Below are 15442 nucleotides of genomic sequence, written 5' to 3'. Positions count from 1 at the left end.
TCAAAAGCTTTGCTAAAGTCAAGAAACAATACATCCACTGCTTTCCCTTCATCCACAGAATCAGTAATCTCATCATAGAAGGCGATTAGATTAGTCAGGCATGACCTTCCCTTGGTGAATCCATGCTGACTGTTCCTGATCACTTTCCTCTCGTGTAAGTGCTTCAGGATTGATTCTTTGAGGACCTGCTCCATGATTTTTCCAGGGACTGAGGTGAGGCTGACTGGCCTGTAGTTCCCAGGATCCTCCTCCTTCCCTTTTTTAAAGATGGGCACTACATTAGCCTTTTTCCAGTCATCCGGGACTTCCCCCGTTCGCCACGAGTTTTCAAAGATAATGGCCAATGGCTCTGCAATCACATCTGCCAATTCCTTTAGCACTCTCGGATGCAACTCGTCCGGCCCCATGGACTTGTGCACGTCCAGCTTTTCTAAATAGTCCCTAACCACCTCTTTCTCCACTGAGGGCTGGCCATCTACTCCCCATGTTGTGATGCCCAGCGCAGCAGTTTGGGAGCTGACCTTGTTCGTGAAGACAGAGGCAAAAAAAGCATTGAGTACATTAGCTTTTTCCACATCCTCTGTCACTAGGTTGCCTCCCTCATTCAGTAAGGGGCCCACACTTTCCTTGGCTTTCTTCTTGTTGCCAACATACCTGAAGAAACCCTTCTGTTTACTCTTGACATCTGTTGCTAGCTGCAGCTCCAGGTGCGATTTGGCCCTCCTGATTTCATTCCTACATGCCCGAGCAATATTTTTATACTCATCCCTGGTCATATGTCCAACCTTCCACTTCTTGTAAGCTTCTTTTTTATGTTTAAGATCCGCTAGGATTTCACCGTTAAGCCAAGCTGGTCGCCTGCCATATTTACTATTCTTTCGACTCATCGGGATGGTTTGTCCCTGAACCTCAATAAGGATTCCTTGAAATACAGCCAGCTCTCCTGGACTCCTTTCCCCCTCATGTTGGTCCCCCAGGGGATCCTACCCATCCGTTCCCTGAGGGAGTCGAAGTCTGCTTTCCTGAAGTCCAGGGTCCGTATCCTGGTGCGAACCTTTCTTCCCTGCGTCAGGACCCTGAACTTGACCAACTCATGGTCGCTGCCCCCCAGATTCCCGTCCACTTTTGCTTCCCCCACTAATTCTTCCCGGTTTGTGAGCAGCAGGTCAAGAAAAGCTCCCCCCCTAGTTGGCTCCTCTAGCACTTGCACCAGGAAATTGTCCCCTACGCTTTCCAAAAACTTCCTGGATTGTCTATGCACCGCTGTATTGCTCTCCCAGCAGATATCAGGAAAATTAAAGTCACCCATGAGACTATATTGCTGCTATATAAATCCATAGTATGCCCACATCTTGAATACTGCATACAGATATGGTCACCCCATCTCAAAAAAGATATATTGGAATTAGAAAGGTACAGAAAAAGGCAACAAAAATTATTAGGGGTACAGAATAGCTTCCATATGAGGAGAAATTAATAAGATTAGGACTTTCATCTTAGAAAAGAGACCACTAAGGGGATATGATAGACATCTACAAAATCTAATGTGGAGAAAGTAGATAAGGAAGTATGTTATACTTGTTCACATAGCACTGGGCCTGATAGTGGATGCATATTTACCATCTTCCCACAAGACACACTTTTGCAAGGTTATGGATACAGCCTTTACAAGGCTTAGTCACTCGCATTTTGGACTTGTTGATAATCTCTCCCATCTGTCGAAAGCTAGTCGAAAACTTTCTACTATGGTTAACGCTGCTAGAGAGGGAGATCTGCTTTTCACACCCCTATCCTAAAATAATGATAGGCATGGATGCCTACAATCTGGGGGTTGGGACAACATATCTGGGAAATTTTCACTGTCTGTGATCTTTGGAGACCTCAGGAAAAGAGACTCCATGTAAACTAGCTAGAACTGAGGCTCATCAGGCTGGTTCTCACATTCCTTCTTTCACACATCAGAGGGCAGACAATGGAAATGTTCGGATAGTGTGTTTGCGGTGTATTACCTGAACAAATAAGGGGAATTCAGTTACCTCTGTGTAACTGATAGTCCATCTGTGGAAATGATGCATTATTAATAATGTAGGTAGGTGAGGTAACTTTTATTAAACCAACTTCTGTTGATAGAGACTTATACAGAGCTCTACTTCGGATCCGGGAAATGTATTTAGAGTACACTTCTAATATCGATGTCTCTCCAATATGCTGTGACCAACAGGGCTACAACAACATTGCATACAACTTGAGATGAGACTCAGCAGTCCTTCCGATATTTGACTTTCTTTGCTACAAATCAGAAAGTGTCCAAGGTTCGGCTCAAAAATAGGATACAGAGGGAAAGAACTCCTTCATGCCTTTTCTTCATTTCCCTTCTTTCCAGAGTACTAACAAAGATTCAGTAAGACAGAGAAGTGGTGATTCTAGTGGCACCAAACTGGTTGTGGGAGACCTGATTCTCAGACCTTCGAGCCCTGACAAAGATTGTCCAATCAGTCTTCCTTGAGTCAAGTCTTGTCACAGTAGAACACCAGGGTGGACCATCAAGGCTGTCAGTCCCTGCACCTTTTACCACGGCTGCTAGGTTTCTAGAGCAGAGGGTTTTGTGCTTTTCTGTGGAGATCAAGGCCTGAGAACTTTTGTGCTGCCAGATGGAACCAGTTTGAAATGCATGCTCAAGCCAGAGTCCTTGACTCAGGTTTTTTTTTTTTTTTGTGGTTCCTGCTGTTTTGGACTTCCTTTCTCATGTTTCTGATGTCTTCACAGATATCTCTGGCTACAGAATGTTCGTTTACTGTTTGTTTAGCTACTATTTCTGTTGTCCCTGTGTGTCCATGTGAAGAGTCATGGAGTTTGTTCATCTCCTAGTGTAACAATTTTTAAAGACTTTAAACTTCTACCTCCTTCTCAGTGGCCTAATGATCCTTTAGAGTTGAGTTTGGTATTAACCAAGCATGTAGATGGTCAGTTTGTGCCATAAGGATTTTAGATCTCTGTGAAAGGTTATTCTTCTTGGCTGCCAACTTGTCCAGGAGGGTCTTGGTGTTGCAGGCTCTGCTGTCCAGCCTACTTGACACCACAGTCCAAAATCACCAGGTGGTACTTAGTCTGTCAGTATTTCTCCTGGTCTTTTTCCCAAAGCCCCAAAATAATACTAGGAGAAGAGCTGGTTATCTGTTAAACATGACTAAGCCATTCAGAAAATTAAGCAGACTATTTGTGGCATTTATAATTAAAACAAAAAACAGCTAGACAGCTAAAGGATGGCTAGTGGATAAGACTATGCATCAGGTCATGTTATGAATTAAAGAGCTTTGAGACACTTAGGTGAGTTTGCATTTATAATACCTAGGCGCACAGCAGCTTCAGTGGCATATATCTGCAATAAGAACATTGTAACAACTGCTATACTGGGTCTGACCAGTGGCTGGTCTAACCTGGTATCCTGTCCTCGACAGTGGCCAATAGCAGAATTTCTGGGAGAGTGAACAGAGCAGGGCAATTTTCCTCTCCTGGCTTCTGGCAATGAGAAGTTCAGGGTCACTCCAAGCATGGGGTTGCATCCTTGACTGTCTTGGCTAAAGTTCATGGAGGATATCTTGTTCTCTTTTGAATACAGTACCTCTAGCCGTCACATCCCCTGGCAATGAAATCCACAGGTTAATTGTGTTTAGTGTGGAAAAAATACTTCTTGTGTCTCTTAAATCTGCTGCCTATTAATTTCATCACATGACCCTTGGTTTTGCATTGTGGGAAAGAGTAAATAAAACTTCTCAAGCGGTGTCCCTCTGGGCTCCCCACTTCAGGTGTACTCACACCTCTTATGCCTTTAATCTGAGATTTTTGGTGGTAGTGTCTGTTCAATCTGTGCATATGGCTTCCTCGTGCCCTGCTTCAAGGCTATATAAGGCTGCGTGGGTGAACTGCCTGCAGTTCCCTCTCAACTGCCTTGGCCTGAGACAAGCATTAGTGTGCCTTACTATTTTAAGTTGACAATTTAGTCTAGTTACCTTTCTTCATTCTATTATTTATTTTATTTGCTGTATTTTATTTAGGTGTTTAGGGGAAGCCTTGCTCAATCCCTTTCTCCTTTAAGGGAGGTGGGAACCTTGCCCTTCTAGCTACTGTTACCTTGGGTTATGCCAGGCTCTCTGGGCTTTTGGGAGGTTCTTGGGAGACTTTTCTGGTCAGTGATGGGTATTCCCGTTTATCTGTAGCTTGGGATAATCTTATCCTGTATATCCATTTGCTGTGCTTTTAAAGGCAGGGCAAGGAAAAATTGGGTTTTAAAACTGAGATGTTTAATGACGGAACATTCCCTCCAGCCACCCTCAGTTCCCAGACAGGAGATCTCTTCCCCCACTCTCACCCCCCAACATAGGTCTCTCTGTGAACACGTCATTCTTGGCACATTCACCTGAGTCTACCTGAGGTAAATTCAGAGAGGGGATGCATAGAAAGAGGAGCCATTCTCTGCAGAAGAAGTCTACCTCAAAAAAAACCTCTGACCTTGCAAAGCAAGACTGCTGTGGCGTCATCTTATCCCACTTTGGGTACGGCTGAGGCTCCAGATGCTCTTAGTACTAATCCTGTGTCCATGGCTCTGGACTCATCTGAGAAAAAGGGAAACAAGCATGACTCAGTACCAAGACCTTCTGTACTGCAGAAACAGGACGTTGCATAAATGAAGCATTCTCACCTCCTAATAGAAGGGTACCCACAACTCCTTCGGTAACATCTTCATCAGAGTTGACCACAAAGACTGCTTCAGTACAGGGAAGACACCACATTTCACATAGGGTCTTGACCCCTCCCAAGGCATCATCATCAGTACCAACTACTTGGGCCAGAAGGGACTTGCTGGAATAACATTTACCCTTGGTACTAACTACAGAACGGGGCCCCATTATTCAAATCCACCCTGTACTGCAGGAGTTCAGATTCCTTAAGGACTTACTTGTTTTGGAGGAACCAGAGTCAGCCTTATTAGTGGTTATTGGTAACAAAACATGCACAGTCTCCAAGTTAGGGCCTTTCCTCAGTACTGCTTGACCCTCAACCATTTTCAGAGTGTGCTGAAGCTGCCCTTGTTGAGGAGGAGGAATTCTCCTCTAATTTGAATGTCTCAGTCCAAGATTCCCCTACTCTTCAGACAAGGGTTTTCCCTTCTGATGCTTTTGAAAAGAGGGGTGGAGTGGGGAGGGGGAGTTGCATCAAAGATGGGCCTGTGTTCACCCTATCTGGTTCAAGCCCTTTGGACACCCCCAATCCCTAGTGACCATATGGGGATCCTTGAGTTGCATATTGACAGCAGTTTTTCCATGCCCCTAATCTTTCTTGTGGGGAATAGTTGGAGTAGAGGAGTGTCTCCCCTCTCCTCTACCTCAAGTGCAAGAATCATTTGAGGAGCCAGGGCAGATAAAGAGGCTACTCCACAAACAAATATTTCTTTGTCTTCCCCAGATGAGGTGGTAATGTTTGCCTAACCAACTATGGCTGATGACTTCAGACACTTCCACAAGTTTAATTAAGCATAATGCAGATTCCCTGCAGCTCCCTCTGAAGAGCTCAGGGAGTTTCAGCATAAGCTCCTGGATATCCTTCAATGGACTCCCTTTACCTGAGCCGCCCTGCCTATTAATGAGGCCCTGTTGGATCCTGCCAAACCCATGTGGCAGACCTCTGCAATGATACTGCCAACATGTAAACAGGCAGATAAGAAATATTGTTTCCCAGCAAATGACTCTGAACTTTTGCAGATCCATTCAGCACCAAACTCCCTGGTTGACTCCTCAGTTTAGGATTATAAATTATCAAGCTGTCATGTTGAAGTACAATCACTCAAATTATGCCAATTTCAACACCTGGATTCAGTATCTGCCGGTTGATCAGTGTGAGCTGTTTCAAGCTGTTATCAATGATGCTAAACTTTGCTACAAGCCTCCTTGGATGCAGTCCCCACTGCAGCTTGATCTATCTCTACGGCGGCAGGCATGCGGAGGGCGTCCTGGCTGTCTGAATTCCCAAAGGAGGTCCAAAACATGGTTGAGGACCTTTCCTTTGAATGGCCTCAAGCTCTTCGCTGAATCCACTGATGAATCCCTGCATACCCTTAAGAATCCCAGAGCCATGTTGAGATCTTTTGGGATTTATATGCTTACAAACAAACAAATTTAGTAGTTCCCAAACGGCTCAAAGATCCCACCCTGCTTCATTCCCAGAATTCAAGAACTTATGAATCACCCAGGAAGAAGTCAAGGTTCTAGAGGAAAAGACTGCCTACTCCCTGTGCATCCGCTGCTGAGCCTTCATCATCATGATCATCTAAGCATCAGTTTTGATAGGCTGGTCAAGGACCCGGTACAACCTCACAAAATCAAACTGTGTCCACACCGTTCTACCCACCATGCACCTGTTGGAGACAGTCTCTTCCACTTTCTGTCCATGTGGGAGAGGATCGTATTAGACAATTGAGTGCTGGAGGATATAAGATTGGAGTACGCTATCCATTTTACTTCCCTCCCTTATGCCACTGTTCCCCCCCCCCCACCCTTTTCTGTTCCTCCTCAGGGACCCCACTCATGAATAACTCTTAAAGCAAGAAGTCAATTCCCTTCTGTGAATAGGTGCTATAGAACCAGTTCCAGTTCAGCATGGAGGGAGGGAAGATCAGAGAGTGGAGGCTGATTTTTAGATCTAAGACTCCTAAACAGCTTTGTGAAATCACAAAAGTTCAGGATGGTATCTCTCTCAGCTGTAATTCTGTCATTGGAACCGAGGAGAGGGGTTGGTTTTCAGCCCTTGAACTTCAGGATTTTTTTTTTGTATTGCAGTTCACCCATCTCACAGTTGTTTCCTGTTTTTTTCAGCTGCGCCATTGTAAGGTGTGTAGTGTAGACATAGCCTAATTCTTTTAGGAAATAACCCTGACGGTTCATGACTATTGCGGATACGTCTAACAGTTTGGCGATTTCCGCCCAGAGGCTCTCCAGGTGGATTTCTGATTGTCTTGTATTGTTATGAATCAACAGACACAACCTCATTCTATCATGCTGGCCCATTCCACGACAGCTCTTTCTATAACAGTGCCATTTACTCAAGAATTCTTCCTATTCTGGATGTTTAAGGCTGCCACTTGGACCGCCATATATACCTTTTCCAAGCATTACTCTGTGGTCCAGACTGCTAGATCAGATGCTGTTGGAAATGTAGTACTGTCTTCAGTCTTGGACTTGACTCCAAAGCCCCCCCTGCTCCAGCTCAGGGTGCTGCTCAGTAGTCACCGGAAGTGGAGCACCCATAGACGCAGTACTCTGAGAACGAGAGGTTACTCACCTTGTGCAGTAACTGACGTTCTTCAAAATGTGTGTCCCTATGAGTGCTCCATTGCCTGCCTGCTTCCTCTGCTTCAGGGCTTCCTCTGTGCCCTTGCAGCAGAGAGGGAACTGAGGGTAGTTTGCCCATGTAACCCTTTTTAGCCTCAGAGCGGGGCACAAGGAAGTATAGGGTGCATGAATGGGCCAAAGGGGTTTAAGCAACCTGAAGTGGAGCCACTCATCTCAAAGAACTCCAGTTACTGCCCAAGGTGAGTAAGCTCTTCTTCTAAATTTACTTTTTCCACAGAGTTCATGACTTTATAGACCCCTATCATATCCCCCATCAGTCATCTTTTTTCTGACCTGAACAACCCTAATCTTTTTAGTCTCTCCTCGTATGGAAGCCATTCCGTACCTTTCATAATCTTTGCTCTTTGAACCTTTTCCAGTTCCCCATGCCCTTTTTGAGATGTATCCTTTGAAATTTGTAGGGCTACTATATGCAGCTTTGGTTCACATCTTTGTGAATCAGTATTCTCTTTGATGCTTTATTGAGGGCAGAGGGTGGTTTTTGGAGAGCAGTGCTTCAGATACTATTAAACTAAAAGAACCCCTCAGCCTGGTCATTGTTAGGTTGCTACAGTGGCACTTTGTGGAAGAAGTGTTACAAGAATTCTTATTGATAAAGAGTTTATCTGAATCAGTTGCCTCCACAGAGCCGTATTCACCTCCCTTCTCCTTTCTGCTTCAAAGTCTGGATACTTCTGGAGGTAGAGTTTCTGATGAAAGACTGGTGGGCAAAGTATTTATACCCTCTGTATATGGAAAGCTGTGATTGATTTTTTTTTTTTAATGCACACCTTCCAACAGCTGTTAACTGCTGCTTATAAGCAGATCTGTGGTCACACAGCTAGGCATATAAATCCTACAGTGTAGCTCTAGGGAGGCAATACATTCAGACAACCAGAATTATTGCTGGCAAGTACCTCTTTTTCATGGTTCTAGGTGGAGTTTTGAAACAAAAATATTAAAGCATGCAACTCATTTTTATTCTCTTTATAGATGCTCCTCTTCACATAGCCCTAAGGACTACACCACATAGAGATGAGAAAATAGACAAGAGAAGAACTTCAGCTCCTTCCTCAGTAAATTCATTAACGGCTCACCGACCTTCCCTTAGAGAGCAAAGCAAAGAGAACCATATAGACAGATCACATGAGAAACATCAAGAAAGGGAAAGAACTGAAAATGGTATGGCTTCTTAACTGGTCTAACATGGGATTATGTTGGGGAACTTCAGTGCAGTATAAGAAATTGTTATAAATGTTGGTACATGATTCTTTGGCCTACCTTTGTCCCCTCTCAGATACTTTTGTAATCTTGAAGAGAACATTAAGCAGTATTTTTCAGTGTTTTAGTTGTTTCAAATATTCTTAAATAGGAGCTCTTTGTCACAAAGCAGTTTCCTCTGCTGAATTCTGCCTGGAAATCCTAATAATTTGCTCATGAAACTCCATTCCTTTCCAAAAAAAAAATCATTTGTGGTATCCCAAATTGTCAGTCACTTCAAGATCTAATAGGCAGTTAAGATAAGCTGTGAGAGAACACTTAACCTCAAACACCGATGTATTTGTTAATTAGCACATGTGTCAGGAATACATGTGAATGATAAATTATGGTTTGTCAGATTTAATGGATAACGGTTAAAGTTCCCCAACATATAGTCTGTATATCCCTCAATGTGAAACTTCCTCTTTCACTGTGTAGCTGTGTGAAAATGTTAAGACAAACACCCTATCACGTATGGGTGAACACTTAAGCGATCACTCTTTCTGACCCATCAGTCCTCATCCTCAAAGGAAACCTGCACAACACATTAAAAAGACAAGCCTTGAAGCTTAAACTCCTAACTATGTTTCTCCCATCGACATAGCTACCACATCTCTATGAGAGAGAAGCTCTCCCATCAACTTAGTAGCATCTTCCCTAAAACACTACAGCAGTGCGCTTGCACTGGTGCTGCTGCACCACTGTAGCACTGTATGTGAAGATGAGCCCCTAGACGTGAAGAAGAGCTCTGCATGGCTTGAAAGCTTGTCCCTCTGACCATCAGAAGTTGGTCCAATAAAAGATATTACCTCACCCTCCTGTGGTCTAAATTAGCTGTTACCACTCAGAGTCCTTGGAGTCATTGTGGAGAGTTCTCTGAAAATATCCATTCATTGTGCAGCAGCAGTCAAAAAAGCTAACAATGTTAGGAACTATTAGGAAAAGGATAGATGATAAAGACAGAAAATATCATTATGCCACTATAGAAATCCATGGTACCTTGAATACTGCATACAGATCTGGTCGCCCTATTTCAAAAAGATATATTAGAATTGGAAAAGGTACAGAGAAGGGCAACAAAATGATTAGGGGTATTGATCAGCTTCCATATGAGGGGAGATTAAAAAGACTGGAGCTGGTCATCTTAGAAAAGAGATGACAGAGAGGGATATAATAAAGGTCTAAAAAGTCATGAGCGGAGAAAGTGAATAGGGTCGTGCCAGTTACCTTTTCACACAACAAAACTAGTAGTCACCCAATGAAATTAATAGGCAGCAGGCTTAAAACAAACTAAAACAAGTACTTCATGCCATGTACAGTCAACCTATGGAACTCATTGAAGGTCAAAAGCATAACTGGATTCAAAAAAAGAGAAATTCCTGAAGGATAGGTCCATCAATGGCCATTAGCCAGGATGGTCAGGGACACAGCCCCATGGTCTGGGTGTCCCTAAACCTCCAACTGCCAAAAGTATCTGGCTCTGGCCACTGTCAGACAGGATACTGGATGAGATGGACCACTGATCTGACCCAGTATGATGATGATATGTAAAAAATATAAAGGAAATGATGAATTCTACTTTTTTTTTTTTTTTTTTTAAATCAGATAAGTCCAGATAGTCAAGTCTGGTCCTCCTTGGCCTAATTTGGAGGTATCAGAATTGTGGATTGTGAACTTTCTCAGCTCGTAGTTGGTGGAATGGGGATGTTGAATCATTTCTCCCAGTTGTTTCTTAGGTATTTGAGGTAGATAGGTTTAAAAGATTTTAAAAAACGTGTATAAAAAATTGTATCCCTTCTCAGTGAAATTTTACTTGCATGTTGTCTGTCATAATCCCATTAGTTCTCCAGCTGTCCATAGTCTTCCAGAATAAAAAAAATTAACAAATCCTGAATTTCTTCTCTCTAAAAAAGAAAAAAAATTCACATCTCCTTTATATCTTGTAAGGAAGCAAAAAACAATGTCAGCTAATTTTTGTATTTGCCGGGCATTTTAAAGTGAATATTGCTGACCTCATCTTAAATATTTTACTGTGTCCCTACGATTTATAACTTTTTAAAGAAATAATATTCTCACTCGTAAATATCTTTTTGGTGACGGGACTGTCCTATTTCATGTATGCACAGTGCCCATCACAGTGGGGCCCCCTCTCCACACTAGTGCCCAGAGCCCCCTTATAATATAAATTCACTGACAACAAATAACCACACAAAACACACAGATATAAAAAAATTACAGTCAGTCTTGTTTTCCCCACCACAACCTTTACACTGCCCGTTTTTGTTCACAGTGGCCTAAAGGAGGTATCCTTCAGGGGGAGCATGTTTGGAGGTCAACTGTGGTGGTGAAGAACAGTGACATGGAAACTAAAATGTTAAATGTTTAAAAGATTCTGATTCTTATTCTAAAGAATCCCTCAGGACGATCATATTACATCTTACTTAGTCTTAAGTCAGGTCTACACTACAGACTTACATAGGTATAAGTACGTCACTCAGGGGTGTGAAAAATCTGCACCCTCTGAGCAATGTAGTTATATTGACCTAATCCTCTGTTGTAGACAGTGCTATGTCGACAGGAGCACTTTCACCTCGTGCAGGTGAATTAACTATGTCAACGGGAGGAAGCTCTCCTGCCAACATAGTAGTGTCTTCACAAAAGGGCTACAGCAGTGCAGCTGCAGCGCTGTACGTGAAGAGAAACCCGTATTATCCGGGGTGCTGTCTAGTGACCCTTTGTTTGTACTTTCTGGGTAGATGATGTTGCACTGAACACAGCAAGGATCCATGGGAGTGTATGAATAGGAGAACATATCTGGTAGGTGGGAGGGATGGGCACAAAGAAAACGGCAGATTTTCTTTGAGAGTTGTAAGATTCTGTTATATTCCCAATGCCGATTGCCAACTCCACAGGGGCAGAGTTAAGGATGGGGAGATGGAGATTCTTCCCCCCCCCGGCCCCGTTCCATGGCATGGCAGAATCGAAGCAGCAGAAGATAAGGTTTCAAGTTTGTGAAATTTGCCTCTACTGCTTGGGGGAAGCTCACATCGCATGCAGGTGCAGTATTTGCCACACCTGAAACCTATGGGTTTCAGAACCCAAAGCAGTGGTAACATCACTGTTTCTCTCCAGGAGGTGTCAGGAACAAATCAATAGGGACACAGCTCCTGTGTCTGATGAAATGATTGGTACAAACTAGAAAGCTTTTACCTAAAACTACCTTTTTAAATTAGGTCTTAAGCATACATACATATAAAATACTATACCCCAAATTTGTGAGGGCCAAGGTCCTACAATGCCAAGCAAGTAAAAAATTCTATACATTGGTCAACTCAAACACACAACGTTTGCACAGAAGTTCCCTTCGCTCAGATCCCCCATTGATGATACTCACAATGGATACCTCGCTGCTAGGTTGGGGGCACACCTACACAACCACACGATCCATGGTCGCTGGTCCCTATGAAAATCAACATTACATGTGAACTTATTGGGGCTGCGGGCAGTCCGCAGTACATGTTCATGCTTCCTGCATCTCGTGTCTGGGAGCGTGTGAGCTGCTTGCACACACTAGCATGACCAGGGACAGCTGCCAGTGAGACTGGTGCCTGCCCCAGTGGGCAGGGCTGGATGCGAGCTGGAGGAGCTTCCGCAAGTGGTAGCACAACATGTCACTGCTTTTTCCACTATAGTTCATCGCTTGGTTGCTGGCCATGGCCTTGCTGGTCTCGCTTGTTGTCGCTAAAGCCCTGCAACTCCATGGATATCCACATTCGCAGATACCAATTTTGTATCCACGCGAGGGCTCTGTCCATGGTTCAGAGACAATGAAATGACTTGTTCAGAGGAGGTAAAAGATATTAACAACAGAAGGTCTACTACAAGGCATACCTACCTTCACAAATGTAAGAAATTCCATACATGTTGCCAGAATAGGCAAACAACAGTAACTACCTCTCCTTTACCAATGGCATTGGATTACATACTGGAACTCAAGAAATTGGGTGTCTCAATGAGCTCCATCAGAATACACCTTGCAGCAATAATGGCGTTTCCACCACAAAGTGGACAAGTTCTCGATCTTCACTCACCCTACCACTGAACGTTTTCTCAAGAGTCTTTGTAACCTCTACCTGGAAATACGTGCCTGCATGCCATCATGGGACCTCAGTCTGGTGCTGCGATGTCTTACGGGGCTCCCTTTTGAACCATTAGCGACATGCTCACTTCTCCTTCTTGATGAAGGTAGCCTTCCTCATTGCTATCACATCCGCCTGACAAGTGGGATAACTGGGGGCCCTCATGGCACATCTACCATACACAGTAATTTTCAAAAAAGTTATCTTACGACCACTTCCCACTTTTCTACTTTAATAGTTTCATTGTCCATTTGTATCAACCCATCCATGGGAACAAACAAGAAGCAACACTTTATATCCTAGATGTCCATAGGGTGCTAGCTTTTTACATTGAAAAGGGCAAAATCTTTCTGAAAGTCTCCAAGTTACTACTTTCCATCATGGAACTATCTAAGGGAGGCACCGTATTCAAACAAAGGCTGTCAAAATGGATCTCTGGCTGCATTAACTTTTGCTATAGCCATCACCGGATACAACCCCCACCAGGGACCTGCACTCACTCCATCATAGCGCATGCTACATCGATAGCCTTCCTCAACAATGTGCCTGTTATGGACATCTGCAAAGCAGCAACCTGGGTGTCAGCCCCTACGTTCACACAACACTGCCATAGAGCAACACTCTGCATCAGACACTCTACTTGGCCTTGCAGTTGTGGCAGATGACAAAACACTAACTCCGAAGCTCCTCCCTTCAACAGAAGGGCACTGCTCTGCAGTCACCTAAAGTGGAGCATTCACAAGGACACTCCTTGAAGGGGAGGTTACTCACCCTGTGCAGTAACTGAAGTTTTGAGATGGCTGTCCCTATGAGTGCTCCACTACCCTCCCTCCTCCCCTCTACGTCCGCGTTTTTTTCACGCTAAAGACTGTGGTAGAGAAGGAAAGAAGGAAGCGGTTGGCCACACAGCACTATGTAACCGCTAGAATCGGCACAAGATGGGAACAGTGCATGTGGTAAGTCAAAAACATGGAAACCTGGGAGAAGGCTAGGAATCTGGGGAGAGCATGGGTCATTATAGCAGGGATAGGGTAGAGGAAAGAGAACATGGGTGGGGGGGTCAAATCAGTATTGTAGAGGTCTGAATACTAATCTGAGAAGTATGGGGAATAAGCAGGAAGAATTTGAAATACTAGTTAAACTATGACATAGTTGGCATCACAGAAACTTGGTTGGATAATACACGACTAGAAAATTGGTATAGAAGTGTGCAGCTTGTTCAGGAAGGACAGGCAGAGAACAAGGGAGAAGGTGTTGCCTTATATATTAAATATATATGCACTGGGACTGAGTTTGAGAGATGGAAATAGTAGACAGACTTGTTAAAGTCTCTGGATAAGGATAAAAGGGGTAAAAAAAACAAGGGTGATGTCATTGTACAGGTCTACTACAGACCGCCTAACCAGGAAGAAGAGGTGGCTGAGGCTTTTTTAAAACAACTAAAAATCATCCAAAGCACAGGACATAGTGATAATGGTGGACTTTCAGCTACCCAGACATCTGTTGGGGGAAAAAGCAAGGGGCAGATTTTCAACAAATTCTTGGAATGTATTGGAGACAATTTTTTATTTCAGAAAGTAGAGAAAGCTACCAGGGGAGAGGCTGTTCTAGATTTCATTTTGATCAAATGGGTGTTTCATTTTGACAACTGGTTAAGAATTTGAAAGTGGAAGGCAGCTTAGGTGAAAGTGATCATGAAATGACAGAGTTCATGATTTTAGGGAGTGGTAGGAGGGAAAACAGCACAATAAAGATAATAGATTTCAAGAAGGCAGATTTTAGCAAACTCAGGGAGTTGGTAGGTAAGATCCTATGGGAAGCAAGTGTAAGGGGAAAAACAGTTCGAGAGTTGGCAGTTTTTCAGAGAGACTTTATTAAGGGCACAGGAGCAAACTCTTCCAGTGCGTAGGAAAGATAGGAAGTATGGCAAGAGAAAACCCTGGCTTAACCATTAGATCTACCGAGAAGATAATAAGGTCATAAGTAACAGTCAGCATGGATATGTCAAGAACAAATCATGTCATAGAATCATAGAATATCAGGGTTGGAAGGGACCTCAGGAGGTCATCTAGTCCAACCCCCTGCTCAAAGCAGGACCAATCCCCAATTTTTGCCCCAGATCCCTAAATGGCCCCCTCAAGGATTGAACTCACGTGAAACCAACCTAATAGCTTCTTTTGATACTGGCTCGCATGACCTTCTCATAAACAATCTAGGGAAATGCAACCTAGATGGTGCTACTATAAGGTGGATGCATAACCTGTTGAAAAACTGTTCCCAGATAGTAATCATCAGTGATGCACAGTCAAGCTGGAAGGGCATATCAAGTGCAGGGATCAGTTCTGAGTCCGGTTCTGTTCAATATCTTCATCAGTGATTTAGATAATGGCATAGAGAGTACATTTCTGAAGTTTGTGGATGATACCAAGCTGAGAGGAGTTGCAAGGGATTTGGAGAATAGGATTAAAATTCAAAATGATTTGGACAAACTGGAGAAATGGTCTGAAGTCAATAGGATGAGATTCAATAACGACGAATGCAAAGTACTCCATTTAGGAAGGAACAATCAGTTGCACACACACAAAATGGGAAATGACTGCCTAGGAAGGAGTACTGTGGAAAGGGATCTGGGGGTCATAGTGGATCACAAGCTAAATG

At 43.5% G+C, this 15442-nt stretch overlaps 1 protein-coding gene across 7 annotated transcripts in view; it reads left to right on the top strand.

Moving 5' to 3' along the window:
* Positions 1–15442, top strand: part of PHF20 (PHD finger protein 20) — a 176293-nt gene that overhangs the window by 89886 nt on the left and 70965 nt on the right. For 3 of the 7 annotated variants that reach the window (XM_074970384.1, XM_074970386.1, XM_074970383.1), the window contains one exon: positions 8379–8567. The exons of the other annotated variants lie outside the window; for them this stretch is intronic. In XM_074970384.1, the coding sequence (XP_074826485.1) occupies positions 8379–8567 (189 nt within the window). The remainder of the gene's footprint in view (positions 1–8378; positions 8568–15442) is intronic. 7 annotated transcript variants of the gene reach the window in all.

This window comes from Natator depressus, chromosome 13 (genome assembly GCF_965152275.1).
Source record: "Natator depressus isolate rNatDep1 chromosome 13, rNatDep2.hap1, whole genome shotgun sequence".
NCBI classification, from domain to species: Eukaryota; Metazoa; Chordata; order Testudines; family Cheloniidae; genus Natator; species Natator depressus.
Note: the sequence above shows the minus strand (reverse complement) of the source record. Positions and strands in the feature narration are given on the sequence as shown.